At 44.6% G+C, this 20,126-nt stretch overlaps 1 protein-coding gene across 2 annotated transcripts in view; it reads right to left on the reverse strand.

The window, feature by feature from the left end:
- Positions 1–17,704: 17,704 nt before the first annotated feature.
- SLC37A3 (solute carrier family 37 member 3) overlaps positions 17,705–20,126 on the reverse strand; it is an 86,645-nt gene continuing 84,223 nt past the window's right edge. For both annotated transcript variants that reach the window (XM_058427230.1, XM_058427222.1), the window contains one exon: positions 17,705–18,140. In XM_058427230.1, the coding sequence (XP_058283213.1) occupies positions 18,072–18,140 (69 nt within the window). In that variant the 3' untranslated portion in view covers positions 17,705–18,071. The remainder of the gene's footprint in view (positions 18,141–20,126) is intronic.

The raw sequence follows: 20,126 nt of genomic DNA on the forward strand, positions 1-20,126 counted from the left end.
CTCGAACTCCTGACATCAAGGGATCTGCCTGCCTCGGGCTCCCAAAGTGCTAGGATTACAGGCATGAGCCACCGCGCCCGGCCAGTGTAGCTCTTACAAAGTTTGTTGATTTGTTTGTTTTTTAAATCAAAAGCCAATTGAACAACAGGATATATAGGCTGATAAATATTTGGGCTAAATAGTATTTTAACATTTGTCTTCAACTTGATTTGTCTATTTAATTGAAAAGGATTGTAAGAGTTACTGTTGCATTTTTTGGCCTACTATAACATTTAAAATTCCTGTTGAGTTTCTTTGTGTTTACAAGGAAAGGACTGAACTTTTTCTCATCAAAACTAGCTTTTTCCCCACAAATAAATTATCAGGTTAAACTTGAAAAAAAAAAAAAAAGCATAGATCATACACCAGCTCTATAAGGTGTCGTCACCCTTATAGAGATGGTAGATGGTAGCTAGTCCTGTGAATCTTCAAAAGCTCATTCCATTGTTCTATTGGGCCAGCTGCTTCAGGGTGGTGGGAAACACGGTAAGACTAGTAAATTCCATGAGCAGGAGCCCGCTGACCCACTTAATTTGCTGTGAAATGACTTCCTTGGTCAGAAGTAATGCCACATGGCCTACCTTGACGGTGGGTAGGGCATTCTGTAAGTCCACTTACTGTGGCTCTGGCGGAAGTATTGTGGGTAGGGAAGGAAAATTCGTGTCCATAGTGTCTATTCCAGCAAGTACAAAGCACTTCCCCTTTCATAATGGAGGTGACCTGATGTAATTAACCTGCCACCAGGCAGCTGATTGGTCCTCTTGGGGAATGGTGCCATATTAGGGCCTCAGTATGGGCTGTGATCTGTTGTCATTTCAGGCTTGGAGGGTAGAAGACCAGGCTACTAAGCCCTTGCATCCCTTCTATTGCTGCTGCTATGTCCCCTTTGTTTGTGAGTTCATTGAGCAAGGACGGAGTGGCTGGAGAAAAAGGACTGAATGATGTCCACAGAATGAGTGTATCAATTAAGGGTTTAATCAGAGAGGCAGACCCATTAGGATACATATTTCTCTGTGTGTGTGTGTGTATTTGTTGTGCAAATTTGATCTTAGTGATTGTGAGGCTGGTTAAGCAACTGTGTGTATGTTGTCCTCCTGGATGGGATGTCTGATGCTAGAGAGTTAAGTTCACGGGGCAGGTGGTTAGGAGGGAAATTGATATAAATAGAGAAGATCAGGACAGCCTGTAACCTGCAAGCACAAGCTGGAACCGAGCAGCATGAACTGGAACCGGTGTCAGTCTCACTGCCCCTGACCTTGAGGGTCTGGATGTCCTGAAGAAGCCAGTGCCCATTGTCATGGAGCTGCCCCATCTGGCCCAGGAGTTGGAGAAGCTGAAGGAGGATCAGGGGAAGGTGGAGTAGCTGCAGGCATGGCTGCCATTCACACTGACGAGGGGAGCCTGCAGGTTAAATGACAACAGGTAAATTACAAAATGGTGACTGCTTCACTTCCACCCTCCAATTCTCTCTTATGGCCCACCCTAACTGGAGACATAGCAGGAGGGGACTCTGAGAAACGGAGTTCAACACAGCCAGGCTGACATATTTTAAAGTCAGCACAACTGCTCCCTTCTCGAGTTGGCACCCACACACTCCTCTTTTCATCACACTTATCCTCCAGTTACGGACAGTAACAAAGTGATGCTTCCTCCTAACAGAATGCAGCCATCCCACAAATCCACACGCACCCTTTCCCCAGCAAAGATGCAAACTCCCTTTTTGTCTTCTTCTAGCTGATTCACACTCCCTTTTTGTGCATTTTATTATCACTCTTTAAACTGTATATAAACACATCATAAGCTTCTTCCTCACTGATTCACACTCCCCCTTTGAGATCCTATAACTGAAATACTGAGAGAGAAAGCTAATTTCTATTAACATGCCTTATGTTAGATGTTAAGGGGATAGGAGAGAGGAAGATAATGAAAATATTTAGTTAATTCATAAATACAAACATATTCGTATCAAAATCATTACTATAGTCCTCATTTCTGCCATTGGTCATGTGTCTGTAGTTGACATTGATAATTACTTGCCACCACCCATTCCTCATTTCCTTTGTCCTCAGCAAGCACCTCAGCAGGTCATGGCCTCCTGCCTGGTGGGATCACCCAAACCTTCATTCTTGAAGGGTCTAAGCCTTTAGCAGTCTTGCCTGGATTGGGTTGTTGTCATTTGCCTTTGACTTTAAACACAGGGCACAGGAGTTATAGGTGAAATCCTAATAAAGTTGCTGGTTAAGAGTAGTATATCAATATTAATCACTTAGTTCTGACAAATGTACCATGGTTATGTAAGATGTGAACATTAGGGGAAGCTGGGTGAAGGGCATATGAGAACTCTCTATACTGTCTTTGAAAATTTTCTGCAGATCTAAAATTATTCCCATCCCAAAAGTATGTGCATCTATTATGCATCAATAAAAAATTATTTAAGTAAAATAACTCCCAAGATTAAAAGCTTTTATGTGTATCTTTCACAAAATAATAAGTCATAATCTAAAATAAAATAAAATGGGGGCCAGGCGCAGTGGCTCACACCTGTAATCCCAGCACTTTGGGAGGCCAAGGCAGGCAGATCACTTGAGGTCAGGAGTTCGAGACCAGCCTGGCCAACATTCTCTACTAAAAATGCAAAAATTAGCCAGGCTTGGTGGTGGGTGCCTGTAATCCCAGCTACTCAGGAGGCTGAGACAGGAGAATCACTTGAACCCAGGAGGCAGAGGTTGCAGTGAGCCAAGATCGCACCATTGCACTCCAGCCTGGGTGACAGAGTGAGACTCTGTCTCAAAAAAAATTAAAAATAAATAAATAAATACATAAATAAAACTTAAAATAAAATGGAGACAAATATCTCCTCTTAGGGTTGATGAGAGGATTCAGTGAGCTGGTGCCTGTAAAATGCTCACACAGAGCATGCGTTTAAAAGGTCAATAAATGGGCCAGGTGCAGTGGCTCACACCTGTAATCCCAGCACTTGGGAGGCCAAGGTGGTCGGATCACCTGAAGTCAGGAGTTTGAGACCAGCCTGACCAACATGGTGAAACCTTGTCTCTATTAAATATAAAAAATTAGCCGAGCATAGTGGCGCATGCCTGTAATCCCAGCTACTTGGGAGGCTGAAGCAGAATTGCCTGAACCTGGGAGGCAGAGGTTGCAGTGAGCCGAGATGGCATTGCACTCCAGCCTGGGCAACAAGAGCGAAACTCTGTCTCAAAAAAAAAAGGTCAATAAATGCAGGTTATAATAATAGTTGTTATACTCCCTCCAAACTCTTCTACCTCTCAAATTCTGTGAGCATTGCTACTTGATGGTGGTGTACTCACAGTTTCGGTTTTGGGGAAAATGAAGCTGCAGCATGGCTCCACTTGCTGGTGTCCTACTAAAGATGACAGGTGGCATTTCTGTTCTTCACCTGCCCTCCTCCCCTTTTCTTTAAGACCACAAGAGGGCCAGGTGTGGTGGCTCGCACTTTGGAAGGCCAAGGCAGGTAGATCGCTTGAGCTCAGGATTTGGAGACCAGCCTGAGCAGTATGGTGACACCCCGTCTCTACAAAAAAATACAAAAATTAGCCGCGTGTGGTGGTGCATGCTTGCAGTCCCAGCTACTTGGGAGGCTGAGGTGGGAGGATCACTTGAGCTCAGGAGTCAGAGTTCGCAGTGAGCCGAAGGCATGCCACTGCACTCCAGCCTGGGCGACAGAGTGAGACCCTGTCTCAAAAACAAACAAATGAACAAACAAACCAATAAAAAAAACACAAGAAAGATTCTCAGACTAACATACAATGTCTCCAAGAATGTGAAAACCTCTTTGAAAAGCTTGAGAAGATTCCACACATCCCTTTCATCTTCTCTAGGCAGTACTCCCCCACCTCTCTTTATTTATTTATTTATTTATTTATTTATTTATTTATTTATCTATTTATTGCAAACCCCTTAGAGCTGGATATCTTCCTTTCCCAAAAGAAAAGTTGTCTACACCTGTGGTTTCCAGTCTTTTAAATGTCACCTTTAAAAAAGGAAGGGGGCTGGGAGTCACTTCTAGTTGCCAATTTGTTATTTAATACACAAGGGAGGTTTTTGTTTTTAAATCCCAAATATACTGTTATTATCACCAACATTTTATTAAAATGCCATCAAAAGAAAGGGCATCTTACCACTGGAAAAAAAAAAAAAAAAAAAAAGATCAGAGGAGCAGAATCTCAGAATAAAGTGTCCTTGCAAATAAACACAATAATTGGCAACTTACTCTGACAGGTCAAAAAATTTTTAAAATCAGAATGTTCTAAAAAAAAATCAAGCAAAAGAAATTGCAGCATAAAATATTATCCTAAGATGTGGCATTGCATTTTCATTTTTAAATTGTGAACACTGCATACAAGTGAAAGAGTGCATATGATGTGGATATCTACAGTTTTAAAGAATGATAATAAAATGCACAGCATATAATACAGAACTCTCCTGGTACCCTGGTACCTTGGAAGGCCCTGGTGCTCCTCCCCACCTTCCTTTCTAGCTCCTGGAGAACACTGCCATCCTGTGTATTTATTAATCACTTCCTGTATTCTCTCTCTCTCTCTCTCAACATATATATGTTTTGTTGTTGTTGTTGTTGTTTTGTTTGTTTGTTTTTGAGACAGAGTCTTGCTCTGTCACCCAGGCTAGAGTGCAATGGCACCATCTTGGCTCACTGAAACCTCCGCCCTCTGGGTTCAAGTGATTCTCCTGCCTCAGCCTCCCAAGCAGCTGGGACTACAGGTGTGTGTCACCACATCCAGCTAATTTTTGTGTTTTTAGTAGAGACAGGGTTGCACTATGTTGGCCAGTCTGGTCTCTAACTCCTGACCTGGTGATCCGCCAGCCTCGGCCTCCCAAAGTGCTGGGATTACAGGCGTGAACCACCATGCCCGGCTTCCATATTTTACTACCTATGTCTCAACCCAGGAACAAGGCATTAATTAGTTTGGCCTGTTTTTACTGTTGTTTTCTCTTTGTTTGTTTGTTTTGAGATGGAGTCTCACTCTGTCGCCCTGGCTAGAGTGCAGTGGCGAGATCTTAGTTCACTGCAACCTCTGCCTCCTGGATTCAACCAATTCTCCTGCCTCAGCCTCCCGAGTAGCTGGGATTACAGGTGCTCCCCACCACGCCCGGCTATTGTTTGTTTTTTTGAGGCGGAGTTTCGCTCTTATTGCGCAGGCTGGAGTGCAGTGGTGTGACCTCAGCTCACTGTAACCTCTGCCTCCTGGTTCAAACGATTCTCCTGCCTCAGCCTCCTGAGTAGCTGGGATTACAGGCATGCACCACTATGCACAGCTAATTTTGTATTTTTACTAGAGACAGAGTTTCGCCATGTTGGCCAGGCTGGTCTTGAACTTCTGACCTCAGGTGATCCACCCATCTCGGCCTCCTAAAGGGCTGGGATTACAGGCGTGAGCCACCGCACCCGGCCATGTTGTTTTTTTTAGAGGTGGGGTCTTGCTATGTTTCCCAGTGGCTGCCCATCAGCATAATCATAGCTCACTGTAGCCTTGAACTCCCGGGCTCAAGCAATTCTCCCACTCAGCCTCCTGAGCAGCTAGGACTACAGGCATGCACTACCACACCCAGCTTGCTTTTACTGTTTCTGTGAAAGGAATCATGTTGTATATGACTTGCTTCTTTGTCCCCCCCTCAAGATAATGGTTTTCTGTTTTGTTGTTGTGGTGGTGGTGTTTGTTCTTTTTATTTTGATGAAGTCTCATGCTGTTGCCCAGACTGGAGTGCAGTGACACGATCTCAGCTCACTACAACCTCCGCCAACCAGGATCAAGCGATTCTCCTGCCTCAGCCTCCAGAGTAGCTGGGATTACAGATGCTCACCCCAGCTGATTTTTGTATTGTTAGTAGAGATGGGGTTTCACCATGTTGGCCAGGCTGGTCTCGAACCCCTGACCTCAAGTGATCCACCTGCCTCGGCCTCCCAAAGTGCTGGAATTACAGGCAGGAGCCACCGCACCCAGCCCCCACTCAAAATAATGGTTTTCTTGATTGATTCCTGGTTCACTGATTGCCATTTTCTCCCTGAGTCCTCACATGGCTGAACTGGTGAGGGAGCTCATTGGGGGTTAGGATTTTGACATATGAATTTGGTGGGGCACACAAACATTCAGACCATTCCAGGACTGGGACTACAGGTGCAGGCCACCACACCTGGCTAATTTTTGTATTTTTAGTAGAGACAGGGTTTCACTATGTTGGCCAGGCTGGTCTTGAACTCCTGACCTTGTGATCCACTCACCTAAGCCTACGAGGGCTCACCAGAGCCCTGTGAGGAGGAGCTGGAATGGCCACTTTATTTATGCAGCAGTCATTGCTGAAAACCCAGTTTCACCCACACTTGTGGATGGAGAGGGAAGCAAAGCTCCCTCTTTTTGCAACTTGTGGGTAACAGCCTCCAGGTTACCCTCGTTTTGCAACTTGTGGGTAACAGCCTCCAGGTCTCCAGTGGTTTCTATGGGGCAGGCAGTCCAGGGGCCCTAATGTGGGCTTCAAGGGCTGGTCACCAGCCGATCACCCACTGGGGTAGCCCAACTTCAGGCTCTGGTCACCACCCAGCGGTTGGAAAATCACCTTCAAAGGTGCTGTGAGCAGGTGAACTTCACAGACCCACGTGAGAGCATGGGCTGGCCTTGGGAACTGCTGCCCTGTTGGTTAATAGCCCAGTAGGTTAACAGGATAGGCCTAGGCTACTTTTACCAGATCCCTGGATCTCTCTAAAAAAAAGATCCTGACGATACCCCTCTCTAGATCCTTTCTAGAAATGCAGAATCAAATGCCATACCAGGGGACGAATGAATCTGAATCTTGCTTTTTTTTTTTTTTTTTTTTTTTAAGATAGGGTCTCACTCTCACCCAGGCTGGAGTGCAGTGGTGCAATTATATAATAGCTCACTGCAGCTCCGATACCTACCCCACCAACCCCGGAGCTCAAGAGATCCTCCCACCTCAGCCTCCTGAGTAGCTGGGACTACAGGCATGTGTCACCACGCCCAGGTAATTTTTTTTTTTTTTTTTTTTTTGTAGAGACAGGATCCCCCTGTCTTGCCCAGGCTGGTCTCAAACTCCTGGGCTCAACTGATACTCCCTCCTCAACCTCCCAAAGTGCTGGGTTTATAGGCGTGAGCCATTGCACCTGGCCTGAATTTTGCATTTTAATAAGATCCCAAGTGACCTGTACCCACGTCCAAGGTTGGGAAGGACTGGCCTACATCTTTCATTGTGTGTGTATTTTTAAATAAATGTTTTTATTAAAATAGAACACACATACAGAATTATTTGATAAATTATCACAAAGTGAATCCAGAGAGGCACCCAGCCCCCAGATTAAGAAATAGAATAGGGCTAGGGTTAATAGCACCCTAGAAGTTCTCTTTCCCAGACACTCACCCCCAACCCTGGTCCCCAAAGGTAACCAATATGCTCACTTCTAATGGCATAAGTTAATTTGATCCACATTTGTTCTTCATATACATGGAATCACATTGCACGTATTTTTTTGTGTCTGGCTGCTTTTGTTTGTGAGATTCTAAATCCCTCACTAGGAACCCCAGCTTTCCACTGTGTACTTACACATTTTATACTGCTCTCTCGTGTTTCCTGAGTCTTCCATCCCCAGAAAACTGTAAAGTTAAGGAAAGCCCATTTTATCCAAATAAATATTTAGCGAGCACCCACACTATGCCAGGATTGTGGGGGGCTGAACCCCAACATGTGTTGCCAAATCGAGAGTTCCATGTCATGTGAGGCATCTTGACTAAGTCGTTTTCAGGGATGTGGAAGATTCACGTTGGTATGTGAATTCAGTCTCTGAAAGGAATTTATTACCTGCCCTAAAGACACCCCAAACTGCAGTTTAGCACACAGCTAACAAGTGACAGCAGGCTTCTCGCTTATATCTTTAGAACACATCATAAAACCTAGTTCCCAGGAGCTTCTGTCTCGATGATTTCTACTTTTCTTCAAGTGTTATTTGGTTAAATATTGAGATTCCCTCAGCTAAAAGTTATAACTCTCTCAGAAAGCCCTTGACGCTTGTTCTTCTCAGGGTTTCCAGAAATAAATTATGCATGGAGACTTTCCCCATTGATGGTTGTGGCACTTAAGCCCTCTTGTTTAATTGTTTAATTTTTTAATTTTAAAAATATTTTTGAGACAGGGTCTCACTCTGCCGCCCAGGCTGGAGGGCAGTGGTGCAATCATGGCTCACTGCAGCCTCAATCTCCAGGGCTCAAGTGATCCTCCCACTTCTCAGCCTTCCCAGTAGCTGGGACTACAGATGCGTGCCACCACACCTGGCTAGTTTTTGTATTTTTTGTAGAGACAGGGCTTTGCCATGTTCCCCAGGCTTGTCTTGAACTCCTGGGCTTAAGTGATCCACCCGCCTCCATCTCCCAAAATGATAGGATTACAGGCATCAGCCACCGTGCCTGCCTTCTTGTTTGATTTGTTCACTGTCAGCATTGCTATGAGACCAATAGACAGTCACCTTTCTGGGCCTTGACTTTCTCATCTCTGAAAAGGAAGAAATGTATTACATCAGAGGTTTCTAACCTGAAATCCCCGGATCTCCCAGGGAATCCATTAATCCCTGGAAATTATATGGAAGATTATGCATGTGTGTTTTCGAGGGGAAGGGAGGCCGGAATAACTACCCCCAACCCCTCCCAAAATTAAACACCATCACGCTCAGTAATCCCCAATAACTCTTTTTTTTTTTTTTGAGACAGAGCCTCCCTCTGTCACCCATGCTGGAGTGCAGTGGTGCAATCTCGGCTCACTGCAACCTCCGCCTCCCGGGTTCAAGCGATTCTCCTGCCTCAGCCTCCCGAGTAGCTGGGATTACAGGCACCTGCCACCACACCCGACTAATTTTTGTATTTTTAGTAGAGACGGAGTTTCCCCATGTTGGCCAGGCTGGTCTCGAACTCCTGACCTCGAGTGATGTGCCTGCCTTGGCCTCCCAAAGTGCTGGGATTACAGGTGTGAGCCCCCACATCCAGCCCCCAAGAACATTTTGTAGCACTATCATTCCACAATCATGTGGCTACTTGTGTCAGCTGCAGAGCGTCATTTTTTGCTAAGTGTCTGGTTCCAGCTGAATCTTAAGAAAAGGTGATTCACTTTGCCTTTTTCCTTCCATAAGTTTTTCTGCCCTAACAGAAAGAATACTGTAAAAGTCCAGCACCTCGTAATAGCGTCGCCCTCTGATCTCTTCAGGTGAAGGTCATTTCATTTAAAATAGCAAGGTCCTGAATCACGTCCATCAATTTTCATATAACCTCAATCTGGGTCCTATTGTATTTGGCTGGCTTGTTTTCTAAATGCTGTAGCTATTCTAACCCTCAGAACATGTCTGCAGGTCTGGTTCTCATAACCAAATGGATGGGAGACGGGAGCATACCAGTATATTCGGAACAATTCAACAATCCAATTTTCTCTACCCAGAGAAATAGCTCTGCAGCAGCCCCGAATGGCTACACATGCCAGGTTTGCCTAATTGGACATGGGTGTTAGCCCATCACCTAAGCAAAGGAGGGAAGCAGAACCCTCCCTGCCTGTCATGTTCAGAGCTCATTAGTTCCCACACGATCACATTAGGTTACAGATTTTCTGTGTGCCGGTTCCCCGGCGGTACCCTAGCAACAAGTTGAGCCAACAGTTTTCATTACAAACTGCCTTGGTCAGTATAAAGGAACCATCTTACATTTCTTCCAGAGAGCAAAACATGCTAGACTCTTAGTGTTCTTAATAATTGGCTTCACTGCAGATGAAAGAGGTGGTTTCAGAACTCATCCTCTTCCTAAAATATATATTTCTCTGTTCTTAGCTCCATGGCCTAGAGCAGTGCCTCATGCCTATAATCCCAGCACTTCGGGAGGCCGAGGCAGGTGGATCACCTGAGGTCAGGAGTTCGAGACCAGCCTGACCAATACGGTGAAACCCCATCTCTACTAAAATTACAAAAAATTAGCTGAGCATGGTGGCATGCGCCTGTAGTCCCAGCTACTCAGGAGGCTGAGACAGGAGAATCTCTTGAACTCGGGAGGTGGGGAGGTTGCAGTGAGCCGAGATTGCACCACTGCACTCTAGCCTGGGCGACAGAGCAAGACTGCATCTCAAAAAAAAAAAAAAAAAGGAAAAAAGAAATAGAGCTCCATGATCAACCTTTGTGACTCCAAGTGTGGCCCATGAACCAACCACAGCAGCATCATTTGGAGATTGCTAGAAATGCAAACATCTCAGCCCCACTCCAGACCACCTGGGCTAGAATCTGCACTTTAACCAGATCTTCAGGTGACTCACAATGGTAGGCACGTGCAAATTCGAAAAGTACTCCAGAGAAATCACCCAAAGCCCCACTAGTAGACAGTATCTGCCTTACATCTGTGACCTTCTAGCAAGTAATTCATGATCACTAAATGTGAGCCTCTTTCCTTCTCCCTCTTAAAACCCAGGGCACCACCAGAGAAGCTTACAGGGAGGAAGGGAAGGAGAAACAGGCCCACAAGATGAGGAACTTGGAGAGAGAAGGAGTAATGAAGACGGAGGAGTGAAAAATGAAAGGGCTTGGGGTGGCCTTCAGAGCCTCCCCATAAGGAGTTCTAGGCCTTCAGGGTGTTCTCTGTAGTCACACGCTGCCTCCTAGAGTTACCTAGTTAATAGTCTCTAAATAGGACTCACTTTTTAACTTTGATGACTTTTGAAAAGAAAGTGCATGTCTCAGGTTTTATGTGCATGTTATAATTTTTCTTTTTGAGACAGGGTGTCACTCTGTTGCCCAAGCTGGAGTGCAGTGGCACTATCTCAGTTCACAGCAACCTCTGCCCCCCAGGCTCAAGCCATCCTCCCACCTCAGCTTCCCAAGTAGCTGGGACTACAGGCGTGTGCCACTACACCTGGCTAATTTTTGTGTTTTTGTAGAGCCAGAATTTTGCCATGTCACCCAGGCTGGTCTTGAACTCCTGGGCTCAAGTGATCCACCCACTTCGCCCTCCCAAAGTGCTGGGATTACAGGTATGAGCCACCATGCCCAGCCATATTTTTTTCTAATACACATTAAAATAAATTTGTGGTTATTAACATTTTGTGAAGTGTTGTTTGTAACCACTGCAGATGATCCCTGGGGACACCTGATCTGGAAGAATGATAGTCCAAGTGGTGCAGGAAGTCCCCTGAGAGCTGACACAAAATCTACAAGGCTGGTTCTATATCCTCTTTTTTTTTTTTTTTTTTTTTTTTTTTTTGTGAGATGGAGTCTTGCTCTGTCACCAAGGCTGGAGTGCAATGGCACGATCTCAGCTCACTGCAACCTCCGCCTCCCGGATTCAATCGATCTTCCTGCCTCAGCCTCCCAAGTAGCTGGGATTACAGCCATCCACCACCATGCCCGGCTAATTTTTGTATTTTTAGTAGAGACGGGGTTTCACCACGTTGGCCAGGCTGGTCTTGAACTCCTGATCTCAGGTGATCCCACCTGTCTTGGCCTCCCAAAGTGCTGGGATTACAAGCATGAGCCACCATGCCCGGCTTTTTTTCTTTCTTTCTTTTTTCTTTTTGAGACAGAGTCTTGCTCTGTCACCCAGGGTGGAGTGCAGTGACATGATCACAGCTCACTGCAGCCTCAACCTCCCATCCTCCCTCCTGAGTAGCTAGGACCACAGGTATGCACCACCATGCCTGGTCAATTTTTTTTTTTTTTTTTTTTTTTAGTAGAGATGGAGTCTCATTATGTTGGCCAGGCTGGTCTCGAACTCCTGGGCTCAAGTGATCCTCCCACCTTGGTCTCCCAAAGTGCTGAGACTACAGGCATGAGCCACTGCACTGGGCTAAGGTTCATACTATTTTCTCATGTGTCTAAACTGCATTGCAGGACACAAGGATGTGGTATAATAGTTGTTACTCGGGCAAGTTAAAGCAGCAGTCCACTGCAGATCAAGAGGACCACTCACACAGAACCTGCTTAAGGGTAGTGGCAAGAACTTGGAATAATGATCGTAGATTAGGCCAAGCACAGTGGCTTACACCTGTAATCCTGGCACTTTGGGAGGCTGAGGCAGGCAGACCACTTGAGGTCAGGAGTTTGAGATCAGCCTGGCCAACATGGTGAAACCCCGTCTCTACTAAAAATACAAAAATTAGTCGGGCATGGTGGCAGGTGCCTGTAGTCTCAGCTACTCAGGAGGCTGAGGCAGGAGAATTGGTTGAACCCATGAGGCAGAGGCTACAGTGGGCCGAGATTATGCCACTGCACTCCAGCCTGGGCGACAGAGCGAGACTCCACCTCAATAACAACAACAAAAGATTGTAGATTAACAAGCAAATGTTTGCTTAATACTGTAAGTTAACATAAGGCACGTGGGTTAGGTTGGCTAGAGTCCTGACTACAGCAGCCATCCAAGACCATCATCTGGGCTCAGAGCATGGATCTAAAAGAAGCAAGAAGCCCTCACCTGGATGTCACTTGGCCTGAAGGAGCCTGGGGGCCTCTGATCCCCTGCAAGTCGTGGCCACGCTTTCCTTCACTTAGTGGCTGGCCTCCACAGAGATGTCAGCAATTCGTAGAAACGGTTCTTCCCTTTATCCTTTGAGAAAAGGGACATGCAAAATAAGCCAAACATTTTCTAGTGTGAACAGACTGAGGTGCTACTTTTAAAAAGAAACAGGGAGCAACCGAAAAGTCCAATGGAAAACAGAAAATAACCAAGAGGTCAGAAACTAACACCAGAGAAGAAAGTAGCAATGATTTAAATGTGCGCATTAACAGTTCACAGGAATGGAACAGAGTTTCCATACGCTGAAAGGTGAGTCTCTTTTCCATCACCACCGAGAACACAACTTCAAAGGAACAGACTCAAATTGTCGGAAGGGCTAAAAAGAACAACTTTGACTTGTTAGGGATATCAGACTCTGATCCAAACTAACAAAGGAAATAATGTGCTCGCCTTGGAAAATCTTTTTTTTTTTAATGGATAGCTTAAAAAAAAAAGTGCGCCTGGCTGTATTGTGGGATAGGGGCGGGTTCTGGCTAGACGTTAGGGGGAGAGTCTCTGGTGTCTTTCAATAGGTTATAAAAAGCTCCCAGGACCTCAGTCCAGTCTTTTCTAGAAGTACAATTAATTATATTGCATTAAATATTGCTTGTGGTAAGTGGGCCATCAATGAAGCTGAGTCTTTCTGTTATTTCTGTTTCCGTGCTTTGAAGAGAAGTGTCCTCTCACAGAGCTCTTTGTAAACAGACTTTCTGCCAATTGAATAGAGTAGATTAATTGCACTATAGGAGGAGGCAAAACTTGCAATGTAAAGTGATTCTATGGTACGCTTTACTGTAAAAATGAAAGTCTATTGTAAATGTGGGTTTTTGAAAAGCAAAATGGAAGAGCCCATGCCAGGTAAAAGAATGAATTCCCATCGCACATAGGATAGAGAAGCAGGGCAGCTGGCAGGTGCCCCATGCACATAAAGCTGTTAGCACCATGCCCAGCCCTGAGGACTCAAGCAACACTTGGAAGCTCTTGAAATACTATCAGCCTGTTTGGATACTGTTATCCTCCTATTCTCCCATGTCTACATAAGTACCAGCAATGATGGAGGATTAAGATGTCATCTAGTGCTCATCAATCTCTTAAATCTCTGTTCAGGAACTGACAGTGGTTCAAATCCCAGCTCTCAGCCAGGCACGGTGGCTCACGCCTGTCATCCCAGCACTTTGGGAGGCCGAGGCGGGTGGATCCCTTGAGGCCAGGAGTTCGAGACTAGCCTGGCCAACATGGTGAAACCCTGTCTCTACCAAAAATACAAAAATTAGCCGGGTGCGGTGGCGGGCACCTGTAATCCCAGCCACTCAGGAGGCTGAGGCAGGAGAATTACTTGAACCCAGGAGGCAGAGGTTGCAGCGGGCCGAGATCATGCCATTGCACTCTAGCCTCGTCGACAAAAGCAAAACTCTGTCTCAAAAAAAAAAAAAAAAGAAGAAGAAGAAGAAGAAGAAAAGAAGAAAAACAACAACAAAAAAACCCCACCCTCCTCTGTCTCCACTTGGGTCAAGCCAACCTTCTCCCTATCCTCTGCAAAACTTTAGCTCCTCCCTGCTCGTGACTTTTTCCGCACTCCTGGGAGCAAAGGGAGGAAAACAGATGGGTTGCAAATGACTCCTATGGATTGGAGCTGAAATATAGGTTGAAGATAACTGTGGAGAGAGTACAGGCAAACAAAGCCCGAAGTCCAGCTCCTTCTCCTCAGCTTTCTGCTCCCTCCAACACCCTCTGGAAAGTTCTCAACAGTAAACAGCTCACACAGTTCGGGAAGTATGAGGGGCTTGCACTTTTTCCATGAAACTCTTCAAACAATCATATGAAAATATATTGCAATTATCAGACATCTGGTTTACTTGAATAATATTATATACAAGTACCATTTAATACGGAAGTCGGATTTTATTGCTTTTGGTGAAAGGCCAGAGAGAGATTAAAGAGCAAAGAACAGCACAATGTAACCTGGAGTTAGAGTCAGAGTGAATAACTTTGCAAAGGAACTTTCAAAGGAGGAATTATTTCTGGGTCAATTTAACTGTAGAGTCTAAAATAACTTTAGCAGCCAGCTCAGAAGATAAACTCTAAACGGACATGTCTGTGTCAAAGAGTAAGAAACTAGCTTTTTCTGAAACATTTCTTTTTTTTTTTTTTTCTGAGATGGAGTCTTTCTCTGGCACCCAGGCTGGAGTGCAGTGGCGCGATGTCGGCTCACTGCAACCTCCGCCTCCTGGATTCAAGCAATTCTATGCCTCAGCCTCCCGAGTAGCTGGCATTACAGGCACCTGCCACCACGCCCGGCTAGTTTTTGTATTTTTAGTAGAGACAGGGTTTCACCATCTTGGCCAGGCTGGTCTTGGACTCCTGACCTCATGATCCACCAGCCTCGGCCTCCCAAAGTGCTAGGATTACAGGTGTGAGCCACTGCACCTGGCCTGAAACATTTCTTAAGTGAATACACATTAGAATTATCCCCAAAACCTTTCTAGTGAAACGGGTTGATCGACTGGAAGGGTCTAGATGTGTCACTCCTCAGTCCAAACTGCTGAGTGGGAAATGGGTTCCAGAAAAGGCTTGTCTCCGTTTGGAAAATATAAAGTTGGCCAGCGAATGATGTGTTAAGGTCAAGTCTAATCACTGTAAATGTTGTGTCCTCTGCAGCCTGCCTATGGGGCAGCTGGGGCTTCAGCTCTCTGGATTTACAGTATAAGAATCTGTCTCTGCTTATCCTGCCTTCTGCCCTTTTGTAGGTTAAATATGTCCCCTAAAAAGATATATTGATGTCCTAACCCCCACTACCTGTAAATGTGACCTTATTTGGAAATAGGATCTTTGCAGATATAATCAAATTTAAATGAGGTCATACTTAATTAGAGTGGGCTCTACTCCAATATGACTGGGGTCCTTATAAGATCAGGAAACAGAGACAGAGATACACACACACAGAGGGAAGACAATGTGAAGAGATCTAGGGAGAATGTCCCGTGATGACGGAGGCAGAGATTGGAGCGGTGCATCTGCAAGCAACAGACCACCCAGGATTGTTGGTGACACCAGAAGCTGGAAGAGGCGAGGAAGGATTCCCCACTGGAGTCTTCAGGAGGCCAGCCCAACAGAGACCTTGACTGCAGACCTCCAGCCTCCAGAACTGTGACAGAAGAAATCGCTGTTTTTTGTTGGCCGTAGCGGCTCGTGTCTATAATCCCAGCACTTTGAGAGGCTGAGGCAGTGGATCACCTGAGGTCAGGAGTTCAAGACTAGCCTGGCCAACATGGTGAAACCCCGTCTCTACTAAACATACAAAATTTAGCCAGGCATGTTGGCACACACCTGTAATCCCAGCTGCTTGGGAGGTTGAGGCAGGAGAATCACTTGAACCCAGGAGGCAGAGATTGCAGTGAGCCATCATCATGCCACTGCACTCCAGCCTGAGCAACAGAGCAAGACTCGGTCTCCAAAAAAAAAAAAGAAAAAGAAATTGCTGTTGTTTTAAGCTCCCCAGGTTGTGGTCATTTTTACACAGCCCTAGCAAAGTCACACATCCCCAGATGGCTTTGTCCTCTCCTCTCCTTCCGGTAATCCCTCCCTGCCCTTGTCCACAGAAATGCAGGTTCACAGAAACACAGGTGTGTCAGTCCACAGCCACAGACCTCCACACACAGCTCCCCAAATGCACACACACACACACAAATGCACATTTTATGTGTAACTACTGAACTGCAGATTACAGATGCTTTCATTCTGTCTCTTTTTTTTTTAACTTTTATTATGGAAGAAAAATTAACATTCACAAAAATAGAGTGGCGTAATGAACACCCATGTGTCCGTCCCCAGCTTTGATGAAGAATTTTGCCCATTGTATTTCATCTAGCCCCCAGCCAAGGTCACTTTGCATGGGGCAGTATGTGGAGCATTTTAAAGCAAACAACACACCATGCCAGGTCATCTGTAAAGCTTTAGTGTAAACGACTTCAGACGCATTTTTTCGGTCACCTCTGAGGAGTATTTTATTACTTATGTAAAAGGAATGAATAGTGTTTTATATCTGGGTCCTCTTTCAGTTCTTTTACAGTTCAGTGATTTTTGTCTGCTTGCTTTGTTTTCTCTTTTTTACAATTTTTTATTTAGTGGTTTTAAATATATTCACACAGTTGTGCAACCATCACCACAATCTAATTTTAGAACATTTTCATCACCCCCAGAAGAAACCCTGTACCCATCAGCAGTCACTCCTCATTTCCCTCCTCCCCAACACTCCAGCCTCAGACAACCACGAATCTGCTTTCTGTCTCAATAGATTTGCTTATTTGGAACATTTCATATAAAGGGAATCATAAAATAGCTAGTCTTTTGTAACTGGCTTCTTTTTTCACTTAGCAAAATGTTTCAAGGTGGGTTTATGCTAAAGTATGTATCAGCACTTTAATCCTTTTCATGGCTGAGTAATATTTTATTGCATGGATATGCCACATATTATTTATCCATTTATCAGTTGATGGACATTTGGGTTGTTTCCATCGTTTGGCTATTATGAATAATCCCACAATGAACACTCATGTACACGTGTTTGTGTGGACATATGTTTTCATTTCTCTTGTGTATATGCCTAAGAGTAGAATTTTTTTGAACATAACTCTATGTCTTGGGTTTTTGTTTTGTTGAGACAGGATCTTACTTTGTTGTCCAGGCTGAAGTGCAGTGGTATGAACATGGCTCACTGCAGCCTTGACCTCCTGGGCTCAAGTGATCCTCCTGCCTCAGCCTCCAATGTAGCTGGGACCACAGGTGTGCACTAACATGCCTGGCTAACTTTTGTATTTTTTGTAGAGACAGGGTTTTGCCATGTTGCTCAGGCTTACTCTCAAACTCCTGGGCTCAAGCAATCTGTCCACCTTGGCCTCCCAAAGTGCTGGGACCACAGGCATGAGCCACCATGCCCGGCCTGGTAACTCTATGTTTAACTTTTTTTTTTTTTTTGAAATGGAGTCTTACTCTGTTGCCCAGGCTGGAGTGCAGTGGAGCAATCTCAGCTCACTGCAACCCCCACCTCTCACTGCAACCTCCACCTCCCAAAGTGGTGGGCTTACAGGTGTAAGCCACCATACCAGTCATGTTTAACATTTTGAGGAACCACCAAACTGTTTTCCAAAGTGGCTATAACACTTTACTATTCTACCAGCAATGTATGAAAATTCTAATTTCTCCATAAATTCACTACACTTGTTATTCTCCATCTTTTTTATTATAGCCAACCCGGTGGGTGTAAAGTGATATCTCATTGTGGTTTTTATTTATATTTCCCTACTGACTAATGATGTTGAGCTTTTTTAATGTGCTTATTGACCATTTGTAAATCTTCTTTGGAGAAATGTGTCTTCAGATCCTTTGCCTGTTTTTCAATTGGGTCATGTCTTTTTGTCATTGTTGAGTTGTAAAAGATCTTTATATAGTCTGGACAGAAGTCCCTTATTGGGTATATGATTTGCAAATATTTTCTCCCATCTGTGAGCTGTCTTTTCCTTTCTTCCTGGTGTCCTGCAAAACACAAAAGTTTTCAACTGGATAAAGTCCAGTGTATCTATTTTTTCTTTTGTTGCTTGTGTTTTTGGTGTGGATCTGAGAAACCATTGCCTGACTCGATATCACAAAGATTTAGTCCTATGTTTTCTTCAAAGGGTTTTCTAGTTTTAGCTCTTACATTTAGATGTATGATCCACTTTGAGTAATTTTTTAATATATGGTGTGAGGTAGGGATCCAAACTCATTCTTTTGCATTTGTATAGAGATACTACATTTTGATCCTGTTTCTTTTTGGCTTGTTCTATGATATTGTACCTGTTTTCCATAAACCACCTTTTATTTATTTATTTAGACACAGGGGTCTCGCTATGTTGCCCAGGCTGGACTCAAACTCCTGGGCTCAAGCGATCCTCTGGCCTCAACCTCCAGAGTAGCTGGAACTACAGACACACACAATCATGCTCAGTTCCACAAATCACCTTTTACATGTCTTTGATGAGACTACACCAAGAGTGATAAAAAAGAAAACCCTAAATGAAGAAACAGTCCATATGAGGAAGTGTTTAGCTCTTCTTTCATTGCTTGTAATCTGTAACTCATTTCCCCAATTTTAGTTTTTTCCCCTCTTCTTATAATATTTTACAGTGCAATTTAGCACCTGCTTGATTCAGTCAGTGGTAACTGTACCAATTAGTCCTGACCTAACCTTCAGCTATTCTGTTCTATCCCATTTCTATCTATCTATCTATCTATCTATCTATCTATCTATCTATCTATCTATCTATTCCTCTATCTATCTATTTAGAGTTGAAGTCTCACTCAGTCACACAGGCTGGAGCGCAGTGGTACAATCATAGCTCACTGTAGCCTTGAATTCCTGGCCTCCAGTGATCCTCCTGACTCACCCTCCTGAGTCTCTGGGATTACAAGCATGAGCCATCAATTTAAAACTTCAATTTGACAAAGACTTTGAGCACCAACAATGTGTCTGTTGGTCCTGGGTAAATCAGAGGTGAAAAGACAAGTGCTCTGCCCTCAGACTATCACAGCCAAGATGGAGAGAGGTCTGGCATGTAAACAAATAATGAGAGAGTATGAACATAAGAGGGAAGGAGTGATTGTGTGAGGGGGACTGGAAAACCTCATGAAGGGAGGGGATTGGAGCAAAGCCTCAGAGCAGGGCCCAGGCAGGGACCAATGTCTGATGCCAGCTGGGTGAGGGCTTTGTCAAGCTGGATACCAGATGCCCCATCTAGAGGAGGCAGTTTCCACTTTCCCCAGCAGATCATATCACTGTAGGTGGACCCAGGAATGTCAAGATTAGTTGAAAAAAATTCTGAGCTGGGCATGGTGGCTCATGCCTGTAATCCCAGCATTTTGGGATGCCGAGGTGGGCGGATCACCTGAGGTCAGGAGTTCGAGACCAACCTGGCCAACATGGTGAAACCCTGTCTCTACTAAAAATACAAAAATTAGCTGGAAGTGATGGTGGGTGCCTGTCGTCCCAGCTACTCAGGAGGCTGAGGCAGGAGAATTGCTTGAACCCAGGAAGCAGAGTTGCAGTGAGCTGAAATCATGCCACTGCACTCCAGCCTGGACAACACAGCAAGACTCCATCTCAGAAAAAAAAAAAAAAAAAGGAAGAAGTTGAAAAAGAATCTAATTTTTGTGTGGAATTCTTCATTTTTTAAAGTTGTTAATTAATTTGAATTTTAAAACTCTATAGTAGGTTCCTCAAAATGCTGCATAAAATTACCATACAATGCAGCAATTCCACTCCCGGGTATACTCCCCCAGAGAAATGAAAACAGGGACTCAAACAGATATTTGTAGGCCAATGTTCACTGCAACCCAAAGTGGAAACAATCCAAGTGTCTATCAACAGATGAACTGATAAATAATATGTGATATAGTCACACAATTCAATATTCAGCCATTAAAAAAAAAGTTCAGTTCCAATACATGCTACAACATGGACGAATCTTGGAAATCTTATGCTAA

Source organism: Hylobates moloch, unplaced genomic scaffold (assembly GCF_009828535.3).
Source record: "Hylobates moloch isolate HMO894 unplaced genomic scaffold, HMol_V3 SCAFFOLD_1, whole genome shotgun sequence".
NCBI classification, from domain to species: domain Eukaryota; kingdom Metazoa; phylum Chordata; class Mammalia; order Primates; family Hylobatidae; genus Hylobates; species Hylobates moloch.